The following is a 21179-nucleotide window of genomic DNA, read 5'->3' on the forward strand; positions in this document are numbered from 1 at the left end:
CGTCTAGAGACGACCTACGTCACGATTGCGTTGGATGTCACGTGGTCTCCGCTGGGCCTTCTCCGAGCGCTTGCCAGAGTGGGCCGTTTATAACGAAAAATACAGCCAACAGGATCAAAATACAAACGTGCGATTGTCATTTACGGATATTGTGGATCATATTTAACCTATTTTTGAACACGACGGGAATATTTCAAATTTCGTTGAAGTATCCCTTTAATGGATAGACTGAATTACAACTGTCAATCTGTTTAACACAGAATGTGTTTTATAGATGGTTTCTAGTGGATTCCTCCGACGAACGTTCTTGTAATTCAAAGATGTCACGCAAAGTTTATTGGCATCATCACCCGAGGTTCGTCTGTCTTCTACGGGACATAGAGGCTTTTAGCTAGCACTATACTCGGTGTCAGCTATTTTCTGCTACGTCGTCAAAGCTAGCTTAGCTTTCTCGCTGCTTGAACACTGACAAAGCTAGTTGCGCATGCGAATGAGGTGGAAAGGGCAGAGCCTTGGCTCTCGGAGCAGTGCGGAGCTGTTGCACAGTAGAAGCTACGCTAGCCTCGACAATGTAGCACAAAATAGTTGACGTGGAGTATAGATGAGCGCCATTATGGCGTGGCACCTTTTGCATCCTTGCCAAAGTTCCCAGCCACCAAAGGGGGCAGCGATAAGTAGCCCTAAACAAAGCACAAGAACAGTCTGGTGCCCGGATTGTCGGTGGCGCGTCGTGCGGCAAACTCATTTTCGGCTGTGCTCGTGCACTGCTATTGAAAACACCCTCTCCTACAAAGCAGTAACTGATAGAATGGTGGATTCTGGTGGAGAGTGGCTGTCGTGTCCCGGTCTAGATTACCAGGCCTGTCCATTAGGTGGTTGTTAGTAGATCCCCGAGGTACAGACACGCCCAAGCTTGACCAGAGTATGTGGCCAAACGGCAGACATGCGCTTCTGGCATCGCCGCCTGTTGGCAGGCGGTGCCAGCCAGCAGGCGTAGTGCAAATGAAGGCACGAGCTGTGGGGCGAGTCCAGTAGTGAGGATGTCGTGGGAGGCTGTCTTCGGCATTTTTCTAACTCCTGGGGGTATCGGTGGTCGAGCGTGCCTATGCCCCACGGGCCAGGAATCTCGGACTCGGTCACCACTCCCGCCCATTTTGATCCGGTTGCAGTCGTGTGTCCCTACAGTGCCTGCTAGACGCCCCGGGCAAGCAGTCACGCTGCACCGGCCGAATGTCTCGTCTACGGTGGAGACGACCGCCGTCTTAAGGAACAACGCAATAGGCCCTCCGCAAAACCCCATCGAGCAAGATTGGTGGTCATCATTTTTCAGCAGGGACCCAAGTCCCTGCCAAACGCCGACATGGCTCTCTAGTTCAATACGCCTCAGGGTAACACACCCAAACAATGGCAGACTCGACTGCGCAACAGCTGTTAAATGGCGTTTCCACAAAAGGGTCTAGTGCCCGGATGCCCCGGGAGCGTCCGGCGATCAGCAGCGTGGTCCCTGTTGGCAGGTACCGCGCCCCCGAGATCCTGCTGCGCTCGACGAGCTACAGCTCTCCCATTGACCTGTGGGCTGTGGGCTGCATCCTGGCCGAGCTGTACTCCCTCCAGCCACTCTTCCCCGGGCGCAGCGAGGTTGACCAGATCTTCCGCATCTGCTCCGTGCTCGGCACCCCCGACAAGGTCTGTCCTCCGCTTCCGGGACGAGCTCCCCGATTCGGGCGCCCATAATACGCGTACGGTGCCTAGAATGCTTCTTCGGTCTGTGGAGCCATAGCCTCCTCTATACTGACAAAGCCTGGCAGATCGCCATGAGACGCAGCCGGCGAAAGTGAAAAGGTAGAGCAGCAGACAAGACTCATGTAATGGGCACCCTGTTGCGGCGAGACGCCGAAACACTCTTGTCCCAAGCGATGGAATGTCTGCTCATGCTTCTCGCGTTCCTTGGGCTACCGCTTCTTCTCTCGTCAGGTTTGAAAGCCATGTTTCGGGTCCTCGCCGGTGCAAAATCTGTGCGCTGAATACCAGACTCCCCGAAAAATGCTCTGTGCTACCAGATACTCGTGCTCTAAATCTGCAACTGGGCACTTTATGGCTCCGTCATCGAACTGCCAGGCTTCGTAAGTATAGGGGAGGCTATGGAGCACTCCTCGCCGTCCGTGCATCAAAAGCAGTCCCCAACAAATTACGTCGCAGCAGCCGGTGTGTCATGTTGTCGAATGTCCAGGCAGTTGGTCTCTGAGGCTCCGGCAAAAATCGAACGCGAGGGTGGTGGTCGTTGTCTCGGCTCCCGATCGCTCGGGTTAATTGTCGAGCCGGAGAGCTACCCGCAGCAGACGTCTGCCGCATCCACCCCGCTGCCGTGCCGCTGCCGGGATTGCGGCAGGCACTTTTGCAACAAGCGCAAATGAAGGGACCGCTGTTTGGAACGTATATTCCGGGCACTCTAGTACGGATGGACGGAGGGCGTCATCACTGACGGCAGGCTTTCCCACAGCGGGACTGGTCCGAGGGTCATCAGCTGGCGGCGGCCATGAACTTCCGCTTCCCCCAGTTTTCGGAGATGCCCCTGGGCAACGTGGTGCCCAACGCGGGCAGGGATGCCCTGGTCCTGCTCAGGGACCTGCTGCGCTGGAACCCCGCTCGGCGGCCCATGGCACTCTTGGTACGGACGCTGGCTTTGGCTCGAGCGCGCGTCCACGGCCTCGACAAGTAAACGCGCACTCGTCCGACACCTCGTAGAGAGAGAGGCCGTCGCGCTAGATTTTCTATGTCTTCCACTGGAGGCCGCTGCGGGCCACAAAGTGGATGCAATAAGACGAGTGACTGCACGAAGGTGCCACTTGGATGGTTGACATAAAGCCCCTCGATGTGTTTGCATTTGTCTAGCAAGCAGCGTCAAATGCGCCAGTGCACAATACCCATGTCTCGAGCGGCCCTTGGAAGCGAATGGTGGTGGAGCACGCGCTCGTGGCACATGTCTCGCACATTTCCACAACAATTGTTGGTGGCACTTGTCAAAAATGCCTTTATTGAGGGGCTTTAGGTCGACGAAAGCATGACTGAGCCAATTGTACATCCTCGCCGTGGCTCGTCGATTTCTCGCTGGGTGCTCGGCGCAGATCGTTGCACCCAAATAAACTGACGAGCCATGGTGTGGCCGTACAGTCTCCAACAATATGAAACACCCACTTGACAAGGCGGATCCAGGCGGCTCGCTTTGCTTTGCCCACATTGCTTGGGCTGAGGAAATAAATGCGCATTTCTTCTGTGCTTGCTCTAAACATAAAATGCGGCCCAAGTGTGCTTAGCATTGCTGCATAAACTATCAAGCAAAAGAGTGTATCAGATTGATGAAGACCAAAAAATGCACCGAGTGGCTCAGCCATGCTTTTTTTATTGACCATCCCGGTGTCATGTTGTTAAATTGTGTGACTGCTGCAACAGCACTTGGCTGGGACTTGCTTAGTGAGTGCTGACGCGATGCATGTGCAATCTGCCCTGTGCCAGTAGGTGACAAACAGCCTCGTGACCATTCATCTCTCCTCACGATGGATTGCAGCGGACATGTTCAGCAATCCCAGCCAATCCATTGCCGGGAATTGCTTGCGGGCCATTAGGACATATGGCTGAAAACAAAAAGGGTGGAAAATTGGTCAGAGTTTCCTCTTATGATCTTTTGTCCAATGAAGCCACCTGTAAGGAGCATCTTTTCACCTACGCTCAAGAAACGCCTAACTTCTCACTGAGCCATTAGAAAAATTTTGCTTTTCATATTGAAGCGAGCGTTTCCTTCAAAATTCCATGAAAAATCCACCACCCAGTGTTCCAACGTGGGAAGCTCATTTTGATGATTTATTCGAAGTGGGTTAGATCCATCTCGCACCTGCGGTAGGAAGTTCTGGTGCCCTCTCATCATGACCATCATGATCATCATCACCCCACTACCACGTTAGCGTCATTATGGTCCCTAGAAAGACTGGCTAGTCTCTCCAGTCACTGTGGTGCCTGGAATGAAGACATACGGCATTGCAAGCAGTCAGCGTCCCAGGCGCACTGCCCATACGCGCTTGCTGATTGTTTCTCGCTTTATGCTTGGGCTGCTGTGCACTTACCACTTTCCGGGACGGAATGATACGTTGAAATGACTGAGAGTGCTGGTGACCTAGTTTAGGGGCTGACATAGCAACCCTTTAGCAAGAGGAAAAAAGGACAGGCACACGCGAGAGTTTTGCATTTGTCCGTCTCTTTTTCTCTTGCACCAGGGCTATATGTCAGCATTTAAAAACTTGATAGAAAACCTGCCAAGACCCATATTACGTGATTTAGTAAAATAAGCAGTTATGTATACAGTGTTTTCTTTCATTTTTTATATATTCTAAAAAATATTTGTATAAAAGTGTGCAAATGTTGACAGTCGTAACCTCGGATCAACGTAGCATTTCCGTTGGCTATCTTTGGCATGCAGTCTATGAATTGTTTACGCAGCAATCCCAACTCCCGCAATTTTCAAGCTTTTATTCGATACAAACAATGAGTGAAAGGGTTCTGCACATGATGCATGCTTAACATCACTCATTGCACAAACTTTCAAAAAGATATGCAAAGTCACAGGACACGCAACGCATAACATCGTAAGAAATAGTAATTGTCCGTTCATAGTATGCAATTTACGGGGCAGTTACCAAGCCATGAAAAGAAATCTAGAGGACACAAATGAGTGCCTAATTTTCAGCTGAATAGCTTTCACCTCATCTTCAGAAGCTGTTGCTGCTTTCCTGCCCTCTCGCTGTTCATTGCTTTGGTGTAAAACCGGAAACGAAGGAGGGTGGAGGACTGGAGTATGCTTGTTGGGATTGCCGTGGCATGTGTCTCACAGCCTAACAAAGGAAATTTGCCCTTGCTGAGAAAGCAGAAACGTCCACAACACTCTTCTCACTAACTTTATTGAGACTGAGAAACGTGGACTCCTCAAGCATAGTAACTGTTTTTTTTTTTTCTAAGGGATTTTTATGAGTGGATCAAACAACCATCATTGAAGTGTGCCCTGGATAATGTAGCTTGGTCACTCCCACGTCCAATACATCTTTCAGTTGCCAAAGAGTATGCACAATCCAGAGTCTTTTTCAAGGCTTTCCTCGCCATACATTCAGCTGTGCAGCGTGTTTCCAAAATAGAAAAAAAAGTAGTAATTTTTTGTATGGCAAAAATAAACTGCATTGTTGCATAGTTTAATTGCCATGCAAAAATAAACTATGCAACAATGCATACTTAATGCATTGTTGCATAAACTATGCAATGCGGCTATCTCAGTTTCCGTCCAGTGTAGCGCTAGCATTCCGAACCCAAAGTTTCAGAACCAACCATTATCTTATCGAAAAGAATTATTAACCGAGACCTAAAAAAAAGCCCAACTTGAAAGGAGCATGCCCATTCACAGCGCCACTAGCAGCAGCCACACAAGGAAAGCCAACATTCTTAGAGCTATCAGTTGAACAGTGACAAGCCCCATGGAAGAGCTTTGTTTGAAAACGGTTCTTCTCTGTTTCCTGCACATGAGCGGGCACGACTGGATGGCATTCCCATGCCATCAGTGACAACGCCTCCACGGGCAACGGAGAAGAACCGTCTTGGAACGACACCCTTTTCGCGCAAACTTTGTTTACCATAAAAACCGCAATTGAATGACTTTGCACCGCAGGCAATGTGCATTTAACCTTCCACCTGTTCTGCTGCTTGTGTCCATAAGGCGATCCGATAGTGTAGTGAGCGTCACCAAAAAGGGGCGCCCCGAATATGTGCCAGACATTCTAGGAAGCTTGTCAACAGATCCAGTAACATTTAAGAGAACCGACTGCGCACGACAGCACGCCTATTGCGTGCAGTGCCCCCTTTCATCCACGGTGTTGCCTCCTGGCTGCGTGGAGAGGGCCGTGTGATTGGGAGACTAGCCAGTCTTTCTAAAGACCATAGCATTGTCCTTAGTGGCAGCAGCGCCGCCGTTATCGTCATCTTTATTATCATGGAGTGCAGTAGTACGTTGGGCGAGTGGTTCTGGCCACCACGTGCAGGCCCTGCGCTACCCGTACTTCACGGCCGACCAGCGTGCCACGGCGGGTCCCCCGATCCCCAGCGTGCGCGGGGACAGCGGCCGGGGATTCCAGTCCCAGTTCCTGGGCAAGGAGCCATCCGGTCCTCCGCCACCCTACGACCTCCAGGTATGCCCTCCAATGCCTGCCTCGGATGGGGGCTGGACTCTCTCTGTAATGGCCAGCTTCTCCCAGCTGGGAGGGGCGAGCCTGGTTGGCCGTGCCCTCCCCAGATGGCGCTGGAAAGCTGGCTCCGGTTAATTCCCTCGATGCGTTTGTGTTCATCTAGCAGGAAGCATCAGATGCACCAATGCACGATGGCTTCCCCTCGTGTAACCCTCAAAAATGAACGGTGGCGCGGTGCTAAAATGAGCAGACTTTGGAAGCGAATGGCGGCGGAGCACTCGCTCGTGGCTCGCGTTTCGTGCATTTGCACAACAATGGTTGTCTGTACTTGTGAGAACTGCTAAGCGTGGATTTTATCGAGGAGATTTAGGCTCTTCGAAAGCCCCTCAATGTCTTTGTGTTTGTCTTACCCGAATGCGCCAATGCATGAGGCACACGTGGCCGTTAAAAGCTAGTGCCGGCACAGCACTGAAATGAGCGACCCTTGGAGGCAAGTGGCGGCGGAGCATTCGCCTGCGGTACGTGACTCGCCATAGTCGTAGGTACTTGCGATAAATGTGAAGCGTAGGTTTTATTGAGAGACTCTTGCAAAGGGGGAGTAGACTCCCCTTACCCACCAAGACTTACTGTAGCTCGAACATCGTTCATTTTGGAATACAAATCTACAAGTTGTCTCTTAAGCTTTAGCTCATTTATTTTGCTTACGACCAGTCCAGTGTTAGACACTGACAAGAGTGAAAGCTACGATTGAAGTGAGACAGACTCACATGAACACATAACATTACAAACAGGATGGTAGAACTTGTTTCGTACGATTTGGCACCAGCTATATACTCAATTCCTTGCGAAGCATTTTGAAAATGTGAGCTATTGCTCTGGCTCACTGCACAGTGTGGTGCTCTCTGGAAGTACTTTGCACGGTGAGCAAGAACTAGACATTTGCTAGGCATGACTCGAGGAATTAAAATGTGACCATACCGAGGTAAAATATCTTTGTTTTTGTGTTTGTGCTATTTTACCTCGTATGTTCAGTGATCGCCAACTAGCCCAGCTATCAAGCTTAAAAGAATGCCGAACCGAAAATTTTGATTTCGCAAAATGAGGTCGCGGAACCATTGCATGGGACACTACGAACTCCAAAACATAACTCATACATCAATATCTCAAATGAATGTCCGTATTTTTTGGAAAAGGGCGCGACCAAGGAAGGAATTTGACGTCATGATTCTCCTGGAACAGTCGAGAATGAGGGGAAGCGATTTTGTTCTCTCCTTTTTGCTTTGGTTCAGCTGCTCGAGGGGAGAAAGCGAAGAGGAGAGGGAATGACAGTGATGTGATTGCTGCGCCAATTGCGCCAAACTGCGCCAAGGGGCTAACCCTGCTACATCCTGCTACATTTCGCCGAAATATGGGTAATCTGCGCCAAGCCTGCGCCAAAGGAGCAATTTTGGTCGCCTTTCAAGACCGAAACTAAACTAAGTACCGTAATTGAGCATGCGTGAGCTAGGGGGCGCAAGCGACCGCCCGACAGAAAGTATGCTGCATCAATCGTCCATCCGGTCTCGCATGGCTTTTCCCGCCGTTCCTCATTTCGCGCTCTCGTGGGTCTCGTCTCGCATCCTCTTGAAAATATTTTAACGATAGGTGCAAGCGTATATCGACGCCTCGACGCTAGCTTGCCGGGTACCAGCCATGCCGTCATGTTGTAAAATGAAACCACGTTTCTGCGCATTGGGAGTTACTTGTGATCTGAAGCACTCGCTTCTGAAAGAAACGGCCGTGGCAAAACTATTTTTGGTCCCTGCCTACCAGTCACCGTGGTTATGACGTCGGGTGTTCCCGTCCACACATTGCTGCAGATATGGCGCTTTCTAAAATGAAACGTAAGGACCGCTGCAGTGTAATCAGCAATCCTGTCCTTGTTTAAATTAGACGTTACTACAAAAATCCCTCTAGCTCAAACTCTCTTGTGTCGAAGTACTGTTTACCTAGGTTTCTCGAGGTGGGATTTCTTCTGAAAGGGACCCCGGTACGTGAAAAGTCTGTCGCAAAAGAAAGTTTAAGACAAGTTAGCTAAAGCAAAAAAATGGCAATGTCTGCACGCTGAACCCGCACAGCGCGCTTGTTTATTTTGAGTTCAGTTGTTGCACAAAGCGCTCCAAGAACTTTTTGACCCTGACTCGCGATGTCTTGCATTGATGCGCTCAGGTTTTTTTTTCTTTGATTAGCTTTATTGTCCTTGTTTTGTTTGCGCTTTTTAACTTTTTAAATTAGCTTGTGCCTCGCATACTGGCCTGGCAAGCACGCGCCGCTGGACTGTTTTTCTTTTTTTTTCTTTGATGCTGGATTGTTACATTTTGCATACAATTTTGGGGATGGCGACGGAGCGGAGTGGCAGAGTTTCGGTTTCGATCGAACAGCCGTCTCCGCTCGCATAACGAAGCGCCTGCAACTGCAAGCTGCCGAAGTTGCCCTCACGTGCATGCGAACATGATTGCACGACAGAGGTACCAGCCGGGACGCTTGCAATCCATTGCTTTACATTTGCTCGCTTCTGACAAAAATCTGGCATGTCGGGAACCAGTAAAACGGTGGGAGACGTTTTGGTATTGCTCGGCAACGCCTACAGCACTGTGCACTTGTGGGATGTCTCAACGTCTCTTTGGAGACATTGAAAGTGGACATTCATTACTTGCCGAAAGCTAAGCGAGGCTTGCAGCAGCCTTGCAGAAAGTTGCAACAAGCAAAAGAAAAAGCACCCACCAGTCGTACTTCACCTTTTTCACGTGTACAGTTTCGTATTGTATTGCAGTAGTTACGTGTTTCATCAGTTGGATACTGCTTCAATTTATTATATTATATAACTAATGAAGTTTATGCTTTCATATTTACTGCTAAACTGGTCATTTTCAAATAAATTTAATATATAGCAGGTACATATATAGATGTCATTTAACTGAAGCATTGCAAAATATGTTGTGTCATTGGCATTTCAGTTAACAACTTGAAAGACTCCCAGGTCGTCTAACTTGACCATTATTTGGTTATTGTGTCGAGCAAAGTGCCTTCCTTTGTCCAGCACTTAAAACAAATATTTTGTTTTTATAAAAAAATCTGCTCCAAAAACCACTTTTTGCTGCTCCGAAACACTGTTTTGGCTGCTCCAAAAGCCACTTTTGCTGCTCCAAAACACTGTTTTGGCTGCTCCAAAGGCCACTTTTGCTGCTCCAAAACACTGTTTTGGCTGCTCCAAAAGGTGCTCCAAAACGGCTTAGGCCAATCACATCACTGGAATGAGAATTGCGACGTCAGAAGTCTCGTCGGCCTCGTCGGCCATGTTGAATCGCACGCTTCTTTTCTAAAATTATGGCCATCTGCTAGAGACACCGCTGTATGAGTGATGTTTTTGGGGTTCTTGTATGTATGCTCAATCTTGCTTTCAAAAGTGAATTCAGTTTCTTTTTAACATTATAGCTGTTTAGACGACAACACTTAAGAAGTTTTCGCATAAACTTGAAGGCTGTCACCCTGAACAAAGCCCACAGTTCAGGAGGTATGATTAGGGGCAACTCCACACCCGGACCAAACAGCTGCGACGACAACGGGATGAATGGCGTTCAGACTGATGTCACCGGTTGGATAACGCCAAATATGGAACAATGTCACACCTCCGGAACCTCGTTTTTGAGCCAATCCACCCTCATAAACGCACCTCATCATGATCTAACAGTTATCAATGAGCCTGAAAATCCAACCAAACTCATCACAAAAATGAATCCTCTGGCTGTATCTGAAAAGCTTTACATCGTCAAATCTCGTGGCGTTGCGCAAATTTGAACAAATTACTGGTTGAGTTTCGTTGCCACTGTCACGCGAGACTCTGACTCCAAAAAAGGCCATCGTGGCACGAACAAGTCTAGTGGGAATCAAGGTACATACCTATGAACCTCAACCCCCAAGCTTCTGCTGTTAGAGTTACCTGCGGCGTATATAAGGAGATCACAGATGCCGACCTCAGATCAGCTATCGGCACAAGTGTGCCAATCGTCCAAGTTGGGAGGCTCGGCTCCTTCAAGGTTGGGAAGCTTGTCTCTGCGACCGAAACAATGCCCAAACACGTCTCTGCGGGACAGACTCGATTTAGAGTTGTCTCCCATACAACGAGACGTTACGACAGTGCCCCAAATGTCGACAGTTTGGACATGTCGAGACTGCATGTTAAAAAAATAATGCTGCAGCCTTTGTGGAGGCTCCCACAAGTGCGCCGACTGCCAAGTCGATCAACCTTGGTGCGTCATCTGCAAGAAAAGGCATGGGGCGATTTCACGAAGCTGTCCCTCCTACAAAACTGAAACACCAATATCAACCTACCGACAAGTCCACAAGGTCAGCTACCTGTTAGAGAACTCCGCTATTCTCGCAGACAACCATACCATAATTGCTGAAAGTGAGAATACACCTCTCAAGACAGGTCAAAGCAAGAAGACGGAAGGCTATGGTGCCCCTTCTAGATGATGAGAACTTTCCTCCCCTTTCCAGTCAGTTCCTTCGGGTATGAGTCTGCACCAACTACGTCCACATCCGGAGCGTCGCCAAATAAACAAAAGGGCGATTCTTCGAGTGTGACAAACTCGACTGAACTGGAAGGAATCCCGGAAACCTCATGCCCAAGATTCAAACAATCCCCAATATCAGTGATTAGGAAGCGCTCTGTGCACACTTGCGACGCTACTCCGTACCTTCCTTATCACGCAGAAGCACCCGATTGCACGGGCAATCATGACCATCATTGACATTGGGTACGTAGCCGCTCATCCGCTCTTGTGTCAGCTAGGCTCAAGCAATTACGATAACTTGAGCTACTTAAATACCGGCTACTACTATGTCCAACGTCCAGACTACTCCCAGAAAACAAAAATCACCACCAGAACACCTTTAAAGAACTTCCATCTGTTATTCAATGAAACACAAACTCGTTACGTCCTCGCTTGCCAAAGCTCCGTCGCAGACTCCTTGAACTCCAACCAGGCGTACTTGCTTTGCATGAGATGTACTCGCAGAAAGGTTCCCAGCGCATTGCCCCAAACGTGGAGTACCGTAGTATCACTGCTCACGCATATAGAAAATCGAGGGTTTCCCTTTTAGTAAACAGACATATTACGCAGGAAGAAATAGATCTATCGGATCGAAACACTACTGCCAATGAACATGTAGCCATAAAGCTGGGAATCGCTCAACAAGCTGTAACAATTTTATCATCTACATTCGACCAGCTCAACATTGGGACCCGGACCAGATGAGAGTGATACGAGATTGATGCCCAGGCCCTATAATCTGGTGCGGAGATTTCAATGCTAATCACTACGCATGGGGAAGTGATACCGCAACTCAAAGAGGAACTGGAGTACATGAAGCCACCAGAGACTGCAGTCACAGAGACTTCAGTCAGCACTGTCTCAATTCCGGAGCTCCGACACTCGTTCGTGCACACCTACAAAAGGCGAGCGTTCTTAACCTCGCCTTTGCCTCGGAAGAATGAATTCTTCCGAGGCAAAGGTTCATTGAACCAGAACCCGAATTCACAATATTACTAACTGACACTTATACAGAGCCACCTTCTCCAAAATAATGAATAACCCACGGCCTCCCTGTCTAGAAAATGCCATAACCATGTCCTCGAATATGGCAAAAAAACAAATCATCTTTCCAATAAGCAAACCTGTACCTGAGCTCACATACCTAAAAATATGTGCCAATGCAAGACTTGCCCACTCAATTGCACGGCGCACTGACAATTAAGACGAAGATGGGATCAAATCCCGACGTGTCGACGCTGCACTTGGCCGATACGCCATAAAGCCAGGAAGACAGCAATGGGACCAGCACAGCTAGGGTCTCTCCGCAGATACAGGGTTGAGACGACCTTGAACCACTGTACGATGCTTTCTGGAGCCAGTGGCTCCTCAATGTCCTTACGCAACCATCGCACTAAAAAATCGGACATCACTTCAGGAACTGGCTGACTGCTTCTCAGATGAGTTTCATGACCAATAAACTCTCCTCAAGGAAAGCTGTGCAGCAAAATTCCCCCAATTTTTTCCTACCCCAAAATCAACATAGACAACGATTTCACCTTCTCTGAACTTAAATATGCCATGTGAAGACAGCAATTTTCGGCATTCGTCGAAAATTGCCATCTTCACAGACCCGCGTGGTGCCTTACAACAACTCATCCATTTCGAGAAAGTCTGTCCACTAGCCAAGTCTATTGCACAGCCGACGAGACGTACCTCGGCCGAGAGAGCGACTATACAATTCCGGTGGATTCCATCGCGCATGCGCATACCTGGAAACGAGAGCGCAGATTCGCTGGCAAAGGAATTCGTCCACTTGGATCCCTGCCCCACCATTTTTCTTCATGTGACAAGTATGTAGCGCCCCCCTCCAGTCAGCCTTGACCACCTGGGACAGCACCGGGTCCCGGCTGGTCGCCTGCGCCACCGCAGTCCTGGTGAGCACCCCCGGGTAGGCCCGCTCCAGCAGGAACAAGTCAGCTGGCTCTGGAACGGCAGCAGGCACCTCCGGCAGGCGCAGGCGGCTCAGGGCGTCAGCAGGTCCCAGGTCCCAGGTCCTTCCCAGGGCGGTAGACCAGCTTGTACCTGTAGGCTGCCAGCGTCAAGGCCCAGCGTACCACACGAGGCGATGCTTGCACTGGGACTGCCTTGTCAGGTCCCAGCAGCCCCAGCAGCGGCTTGTGGTCCGTGACTGCCTCGAACTGCCGGCCCCACAGGTACTGATGGAAGCGCTGGACCCCGAAGATGAGGGCCAAGCCTTCCTTGTCGAGCTGGCTGTAGCGTTGCTCCGCCGCATGAAGCCGACGAGAAGCAAACGCCACAGGGCGTTCCTGACCATCCTGACCCCGGTGTGACAGGACGGCTCCTACCCCGTACGGCGACGCATCCATGGTGAGGACTACAGGCTTGGCCGGATCGAAGTGCACCAGCACTGGAGCCTTAACAACGAGCTCCTTGCTGCGCTGGAAGGCCAAGTCCTGCTCCTTCTTCCAGGCCCACTGCTGCCCGTCACGAAGCAGGCGATGCAGCGGCTCCAGATGCGTCGACAGGTTGGGCAGGAACCTCCTGTAGAAGTTGATGAGGCCGAGGTAGCTCTGAAGCTCCTTCTTGCTCTTGGGCTTCGGCGCCTTGAGCACGGCCTCAATCTTGCGGGGTGCCGGGGCCAGGCCAGCCTGGGAGATGATGTGTCCCAGGTACTCCACGCTGGGGTTCAGGAACATGCACTTGTCCAGCCTCAGCTTGAGACCGGCGTCCTGTAGTCTTGTCAGGACTTTGCGCAGGTTCTGCAGGTGGTCCCCGTCGTCGGTACCGGTAACCAGGATGTCGTCCAAGTACACCGCCACGTGCCTCATGCCCCTGAAGAGGTTGTCCATCTCTCTCTGAAAGATGGCTGGGGCTGAGGCCACGCCAAACGGTAGGCGCGTGTACTGGAAGAGTCCCATGGTTGTCGAAATGGTGACATACTTCCGGGCGGCATCCTGGAGCACCAGCTGCTGGTAGGCATCTCGAAGGTCGAGCTTGGTGAACTTCTGTCCCCCGGACAGAGCCGACCAGAGATCTTCTACCCGAGGCAGCGGGTACTTCTCGACGGTAGCGACGGGGTTGATGGTGACCTTGAAGTCCCCGCAGATCCTGACGCGGCCGTCTTGCTTGAGGACTGGAACGATCGGTGCAGCCCACTCGGAAGACTTGACGGGCACCAAGATTCCCTCTCGCTGCAGCCGTTGCAGCTCCTGGGTGACCCCGTCCTTCAGGGCGAATGGCAGCGGACGCGGCTTGAAGAACCGAGGCCGGGCTCCCTCGGGAACGTGGATGCCGACCGTCGTGCCGGCGAAGGTGCCCACCCCCGGCTGGAACAGGGACTGGAAGTCGGTCAGGAGGCTCGGGACGTCCTTCACCACGTGCAGCGCAGCTTCTTGGTACTCCGGCAGCCGAACACCCAGCGAGTGAATCCAGTTCCGGCCCAGCAGCGTCGGCGACGACCCCTTGGTTAAGTAAAGAGGAAGGATTGCCTCCCTGTCGCCAAGGCGAACGCTGACTTGGGCCCGATTCTGGACCTGGGAAAGCTGCCCGGAGTAGCTGCGCAGCATGACGTCAGACATGGACACGCCGGGGAAGGTCCGCTTGAACAGCTTCCCGGGCATGACCGACACGCTGGCCCCCGTGTCCAGCTCCATGGTGATGGGGTGGCCGCAGATTTCGACAGACACCATGTATGGTGGCACAGACGATGAAATTCTCCTGGTGTGCCACACGTCGAAAATCTGCGGGTCCTCGGCCACGACGTGGACCCTGGCTGAAGAGGTACCCGGACCTGGTGCCGCTCATCCCCGCCGCGTTCGCTTGCGACGACCACCCTGGCCGCGGGCTTGGCTGGAACCCGGGCTTGAACCAGGCTGCCGCCGCTGCTGCTGGCCGCCACTCGTCCTCCCCCCTCGGCAGACACGTGCGAGGTGCCCAGTTCTCCCGCACGTAAAGCATTGTGCTTGGACGAACTGGCACTGTGAGGGGGAGTGGGCAGCACCGCAGCGGCTGCAGGCACCGCTCCTTGCCGCCATCTTGTTCACCGCCGCTTCCGTCGACGGTGAGCCGGCCGTACGCGCTATCTCGCCGGCGTCCTTCGCTGCTGCTTCCATTGCCAGCGCTGCCTTCACTGCGTCGTCCAGCGAGGGGTCGGGGAGCTCCAGGAGTCTCGTCTGCATGGTGGGGTTGTTGATGCCGCAGACGAACCGGTCCCGGAGTAATGAGTCCAACTGGTCGCCGAAGGCGCAGGTGCTCGCTAACCCTCGTAGCGCAGCGACGAACTGCCCGAGGGTCTCCCCGTCCCGGCGGCTCCGGTTGTTGAAGCGGAACCGCTCCATAAGCGTGGACGGCGCCGGGCTGAAGTGCGAGCGCAGCGTGGCGAGCAGCTCACCCAGCGATTTGACGTGCGGCGTGGCCGGCTTGAGGAGGTCGAACAGGAGGCTGAAGACGCGGGTCCCGCAGCTGGCCAGGAAAATGTCCCGTTGTTTCGCCTCGGGCGTGTCGTTCGCCCGGAAGAACACGTGGACCTGTTCTTCGTAGACCGGCCAGGCGGACCCATCTCCCTTGAACGGCTCGAGCCTCCCGTACAGCGGCATGGCGACAGGAGCGGGCGGCGGTGTTGCGACTCTCTCGGCGGCGTGGGTCGAACCGTGCACGTTGGTAGCCTCCAGTGCCACGGTTCCTCGTCGCCAGAGTCCCATCCCATCCTCGTCGCCAGTGTCACGATCTTTCTCGAACGTGGACGAAGGGGGCCGAAGCACCCGCCGAGGAGAGACGACACGCAGCCTGGTTGTGAAGGTGGACGATGACTGGCCGGAGCGCGTGCGCTCAACGGCGTTTATTGGGCGAGGTGAACAATGTTGCCCGCCGAGCCAGGCGGCCGCAGACGGGCGGACTGGAGGGGGGCGCTACATACTTGTCACACTTCATCCATACGATGCAGCAGAATCTCTAATCTCAACAGCAATAGGAAGCATACCTCCGTATTTTGAATACAACGCAGCACCAGTCCCACTCCCGATTCCATGAAACAAATTCTCTGGAAAACAACGAGCCCCGCTACACCGGTTACGAGTCAACTGTTTGTCTACAAACAGGCGACTCCGTCTCATCGGAAAACTTAAATCACCACAATGCAATTCGTGCGACTCGACCGAACGTAGGCAACACATCATCCGGGACCGCGACGCGCTAGATATAAGACGAGCTACGTGAACTACCACATCCCCAGGAGATTCCAACGCGCCACTTTTCCCGACGCGCTAGTGGCCGAAAGAGACTAACATACTTAAGGCCCTGATCGACTTTCTGGAGGCAACAGATCGCACACCCAGGCTCTGACCTTGCATAGCCCATCTGTATAACTGAAGTTGTCAATAGCTCAACCCCACACTACACTCTATGACGGGCCGGGATATAGACCGACGGGGGATACGACCTAGTGCCCCCATCAGATCACTGACTCGTACGTAGAATATTAGATCCCCACCTCCTAATTCCTACACACACACCTCTTTGTCTCCCCATTCCTCCAAGACCATGGGCGTCTCGCTCCGCACCTTTCTGTATAATTTATTTTATTTTTTACAATAAAGACAATATATACGCACATACAATATCTTTCTCTACTCCAATAACGGCAGTTCTGCTAATGCAATTGTATTGGGGGTATCGTAAATTTGAAAAAATACGTAAATATTGCCATATGTTTTTAAAGGACCTGATTTGTGGAACAAAAGATGGCCTTTTTTTTTAAGTGATTTTCAAAATCTCACAAAAGGAGTAACCAGCCTACATTTGAGTAATCTTTTGGAAAGAATGCACGCTTTCAATTTGAAAGAAAACTTGTACGAATGCCGAACACTTGCGTCCCAATAGTAATAAAAAAGTTTCCGGAATTTGTTTATGCGGGGCTACAAAGCTCGGAATTTGGACAATTTCGCGTATGTGCCATATTTGTAATTTTTTATTACAACATTAAAATGCTTCGTAACAACGAGAAATCTTTTACTAATTTCACAGTGTGTCCACACTCTGCACTAAATATATTAAGTCTACAGCAAGAACAGTTTTTGTTTTGTAACTTTCCAAAATGCCGACTTCGCGCAAGTTGCAAAACGCACACTTAACCAACAGCGACTTCGTAATTTTTGTTCCAAAACATGAATTTTATTTTTCACAAAAAAAGTTTGAATATGTTTTTCCGGGTACACAAACAACATATTTTTTTCGTAAGAATTCAAAATGTTGATTGGATGTGGTTGTTTGATCTTATCTGAAGGCACCCAGCTGATAGTTAGCGCCGTGTCCCTGTCTCGTCTTTTTGGCACTTCGTGAGCGTCTGCCAGGAGCTTGAAACATTGGAAAGATAACCCTTGCCACAAAAATCCATGAAATGCGTTTCATAAAGCTTGACACCCACAAAATTGATATCTTCCAACAATCTTAATCTTACTCTCGTAGAAAAATAATAACTCAACTTCTTTCGTGCACTGAACTCTGCTCTGTACACATGCTTCGCAAAATAAATAAAAAATGCGCAGAATGTAAACTACTATCGCGGTCCTTAAATGCCAATGTCGGTGGCAGTTGGAACGCATTTTACTCGCGCATTAGGGCAAAAAGTATTTAAATCAAAATAATGATTATAGATCGACGACGGACGATGCCGCAAGTACCGACACCCGCCTCGCCGTCTTTGGACAGCTTCGCCCAGCGGCGGCATCTCGCGCGCGTTGCTAGCCCGAGACACATTTCTAACTGCGCCAGCCTAAGTGCAAGCTCTCGACGCCGTCTCTTCGAATGCCGGCCTTTAAAATGCGAGTTTTTGAGGGGAGCACGGACGGCTCTTCCCCGGTAGGCTCCTCGTTCTATTCAACGGGTTCGCCCGCAACGCCGAGAGCGTGCCTCCGGCGGTTCGGCACGTCCCTAGGGAAAGCTCTCTTGCAGTGGGAAGGAAGGCTTCCGGACGAGAGGCATCTAAGGACTGTGACAAGGCCTAGCAAATCCTCGAGCGACTCTTGACGGGATATTTAGCCGTTACCCGAGCCCCGTTTGCAGCACCCGTAAGACTCCCGGTTTTAAAGGGGCACCATTGGGCACTTCTGGGTCTGCCAACAGGACATCAAGGCGCTGGCAGGACACCGATGGGCGAGAGCTCCCCTCTGGGACAAGGACAGTGACGCACTCTTGGACGACAGCTTCGAGGTGGAAGACTCCCTGGACAGGTGCGTCCCTGGCTGCGCTCTTGGTTTTGCACGCTATAGCGCCGGGGACACGTCTTCGGGATGCCTGCCTACGAGACCACCTGCGACCTCCGTTCACTTTTGAAGCTTTGTACGGGAACTTTCCAAGCACCATTTTTGCTTGCTTTGACCTAACCGCATTTTGTCACTATATCGCACGACAGCGTGTCGCGTGACGTCACATTGTTACGTCGCGTCATGGCGTCGCGTGACGCCAATGTGCGGCACGTTGCAAGTTGTTCGCTATATTTAGTGGGGAAATATCTTCTCTGTAGAAAGTGGATGCTGTTCATTAAAGGGATCCTGAACCAAACATTTCAGTGTCTATAGTAAGTGACGCGCTATCTTTCCTTGAGCTAGCAGCCACCGATGTGAGCGAGCACACTCACCGAAATTGACGTCATAGTCCCCCATCCACACTTAAGGTGACACTGAAATGTGTGGGCTCCGAGGTAAAGGAGAATAAAGACCAGCTTTTCATCTCCACAGTGGAGTCTCTTCTGAAAGGTAAGCGATCAATTGGTCTAGCAAGCACGTAGCTTTCAATTGTGGAGATGAAAAGCCTGTCTTTATTCTCCTTTGGCCCAAGGCCCTTACATTTCGCTATCATCTTAAGCGCGAATGGGGGACTATGACGTCAATTTCGTTGCTTGCACACACCGGCAGCTCCTGGCTCGTGGAAAGAATGTGCGCCACTTATTATGGATACTAAATTCTTCAGTTCAGTATCCCTTTAAAAACCCCAAGTCCCGCCTCACCTTGGCTGCATTTGACAGATGACCGAGGCAATCTGGCACGAGGGCTAGACGAAGCTGGCCACACGTCGGAAAATGCTTATTCCATTAGTTATTTAATTTTGCGGACGCCCGCGAAACTACGCCACATTGAAATAAGGGAAATAATCTGAACTTTGCACACAACATGTTGGGTCTTGGGCCGTCAAGTGTCCTTTTCGAAGCAATTCGAGCCTGTTATGGCTCTTGGAAAAAAAAATGAAAAAGGTTGGTGCTCCATTATGGCTCCAAATACCTGCCAGGAGGTACAGTGCGCCTCAAACTTAACGCCGCCACGAGATGCTTCGGTTTCTTCCCTTTTCTTCCCTTCCCTGAACATAGCAGTCAAAATGGTTGGTGAAGATTTGCGTCCCCGATGAAAACTTAACCAGGAGAAGGTATTCCAGCAGCTGCCGCGATCAATTCATGTTTGGGTAGCATGCAATAAAATTGAATGGATCAATATTTGCGAAACCGAGTGGCGGCGTTAAGTTTGAGGGGCACTGTACCTATATGTTGATGCGAGATGTTACTTTATTTGCACGAATGTAACGCAACCACGAATTAACGTAAAAACAAAACTTGATGCCCTTAAAAAAAAAAAAAAAAAATTACTATTTTTGGGGGCAGACTTAAAGCCCAGTAGGCAGTAGAAGTTTGGGGTGGCCAATTTGTGACTGCCCCCAAATTATTTGTCTCTTTTTTTTTAAATCCAGCTCCGAATTTAGCTACTTTTGGAATTTTAGCTCACGTAGGAATGAACTATTAATTTGCTGCTTAGTGCATTTTCTCTCCCGTTTCTTACGTCCAAAAAGTTGCTGACATAGCGTCGACGGCGCAAGCCTATTCAAGGCCCATCCATACGGGATACTGCAAAAATTGTGAGGCGATACGACTCCGGCTTAAATCATACGGCACTCCGCTTCCGTCCATTTTTTTTTTTGCCAAGGGGAAAGTTTTTTTTTGTCAAATTTTGCCGGTGTCCTCCACGGGGGCCTTGAGCACTCTCATCACGAGGGTCCAGCCAGCCACTCGCAAGCTTTGTTGGCTGTTGGTCAATCGCTCGAGTCCTCCACTCCTCTTCAGGTCCTAAAAACGGGAAAGGGAAGGGCTGTGTTCAAAATCTTACCCAGATCCGAACTCTCCGGCGGGTCGTGCCACGTGATAACGCAGATAGAGCAACGCTGGATGCAGTTAGGTTTTCGAATGCAAAAGTACAAGATCGAGTAAATTTTGGAACGCGTTCAAGGATACGAGGGCCCGGCAGAACAAATGGAGAGCGTTGGCAAGTGGCGTGTGACGTCAGGTCTCACGAGCACTGAGGTCACGGAAAAGCGGAGGAAGCAAGGAGGAAAATCGTGATGTTGGTTGGGTGGTGTCCAAACAGACATCGTACTGCCGGACGCTTCACCTTTCAAGATTTTTGACAGAGTCACGTCGCCTCACAATTTATGAAAGCACGGCGGACCGATCCGCAGACGGATTGTTCACGTGACGACACGTTCGCGGATTGTTCGCCTGCCAAGCGCATTCACACAGAGGAGGAAACAAGCAGACGACAGCTAGGATCGACCAAATCGTTCTGCGAGATGCCAACAGCATACAGTGGTATTGTTGTTAGTGGTATTATTGTTCGAGACTGAGTGCAGCATTTGTCACTACGGCCGTGGCGCTACTGCATTACAACGAAAAAGAGTCGTTGTGAGCTGATGTTAAGTAGCGAGCGAGATGGAACACTGTGAGAGGCTTAGTGCGAAGCGCCACTAGCTTTACCATCCCGAGGCTTAACAGAAGTATGGTCCTGCTCAAGGAGGCTCAGCGTACAAGCAACGGAGTCCTGGGCCTGCGGAGGGGTGTTTGTCGGTGTCCTCATCCCCGCGCAAAACACTTCGGTACACCACAGGCACCAAAAGGTCTTGCCAAACCTTGTCGGGCCTTAGTCTTGCCTGATGAAAGACTGGATGAATTGCAGGAAAGATTGCTGCATGCTAGACGAGCTTTGACAGAAGCTTCTTGACAGGGACCCGGAGGAAGACAGGAACCTGCAGCGTTTCAGCTGGGAACAATTCTTGCAGCTTCTCTCGTGTGCAGGACCAAGAATCGCAGGACCAAATGAACCATCGGGCAGGCTCCCCGCAGGGGGCACCTGTGAAAGCAGGTGTTTGGAGAGTGGCGTCTCCACGGACCCCGAGCCATGCGGGTTCGCCCGCCCATGTCTGGCTGTGCGTGGCTTTCCCGTGTCCGAGGAAAAGGGCATCCTGGTGGTTGAGCCGAGCCCGGGGTAGGTTTGGACCCTTCGGGGCCCCCCGGGTGAGGCAATACACCACTTCGGCCCCTGCTTCTCGT

The 21179-nt window shown here is 51.0% G+C and overlaps 1 protein-coding gene across 5 annotated transcripts in view; it reads left to right on the plus strand.

Moving 5' to 3' along the window:
* LOC8031046 (serine/threonine-protein kinase ICK-like) overlaps nt 1-21179 on the plus strand; it is a 55502-nt gene that overhangs the window by 14249 nt on the left and 20074 nt on the right. For all 5 annotated transcript variants that reach the window (XM_040502145.1, XM_040213717.2, XM_029966374.3 and 2 more), the window contains exons 7-10: nt 1515-1686; nt 2501-2668; nt 6075-6221; nt 17936-18042. In XM_040502145.1, coding sequence (XP_040358079.1) covers nt 1515-1686; nt 2501-2668; nt 6075-6221; nt 17936-18042 — 594 coding nt within the window. The remainder of the gene's footprint in view (nt 1-1514; nt 1687-2500; nt 2669-6074; nt 6222-17935; nt 18043-21179) is intronic.

This window comes from Ixodes scapularis, unplaced genomic scaffold, assembly GCF_016920785.2.
Source record: "Ixodes scapularis isolate PalLabHiFi unplaced genomic scaffold, ASM1692078v2 PGA_scaffold8__174_contigs__length_109621045, whole genome shotgun sequence".
In the NCBI taxonomy this organism is placed as follows: Eukaryota; Metazoa; Arthropoda; class Arachnida; order Ixodida; family Ixodidae; genus Ixodes; species Ixodes scapularis.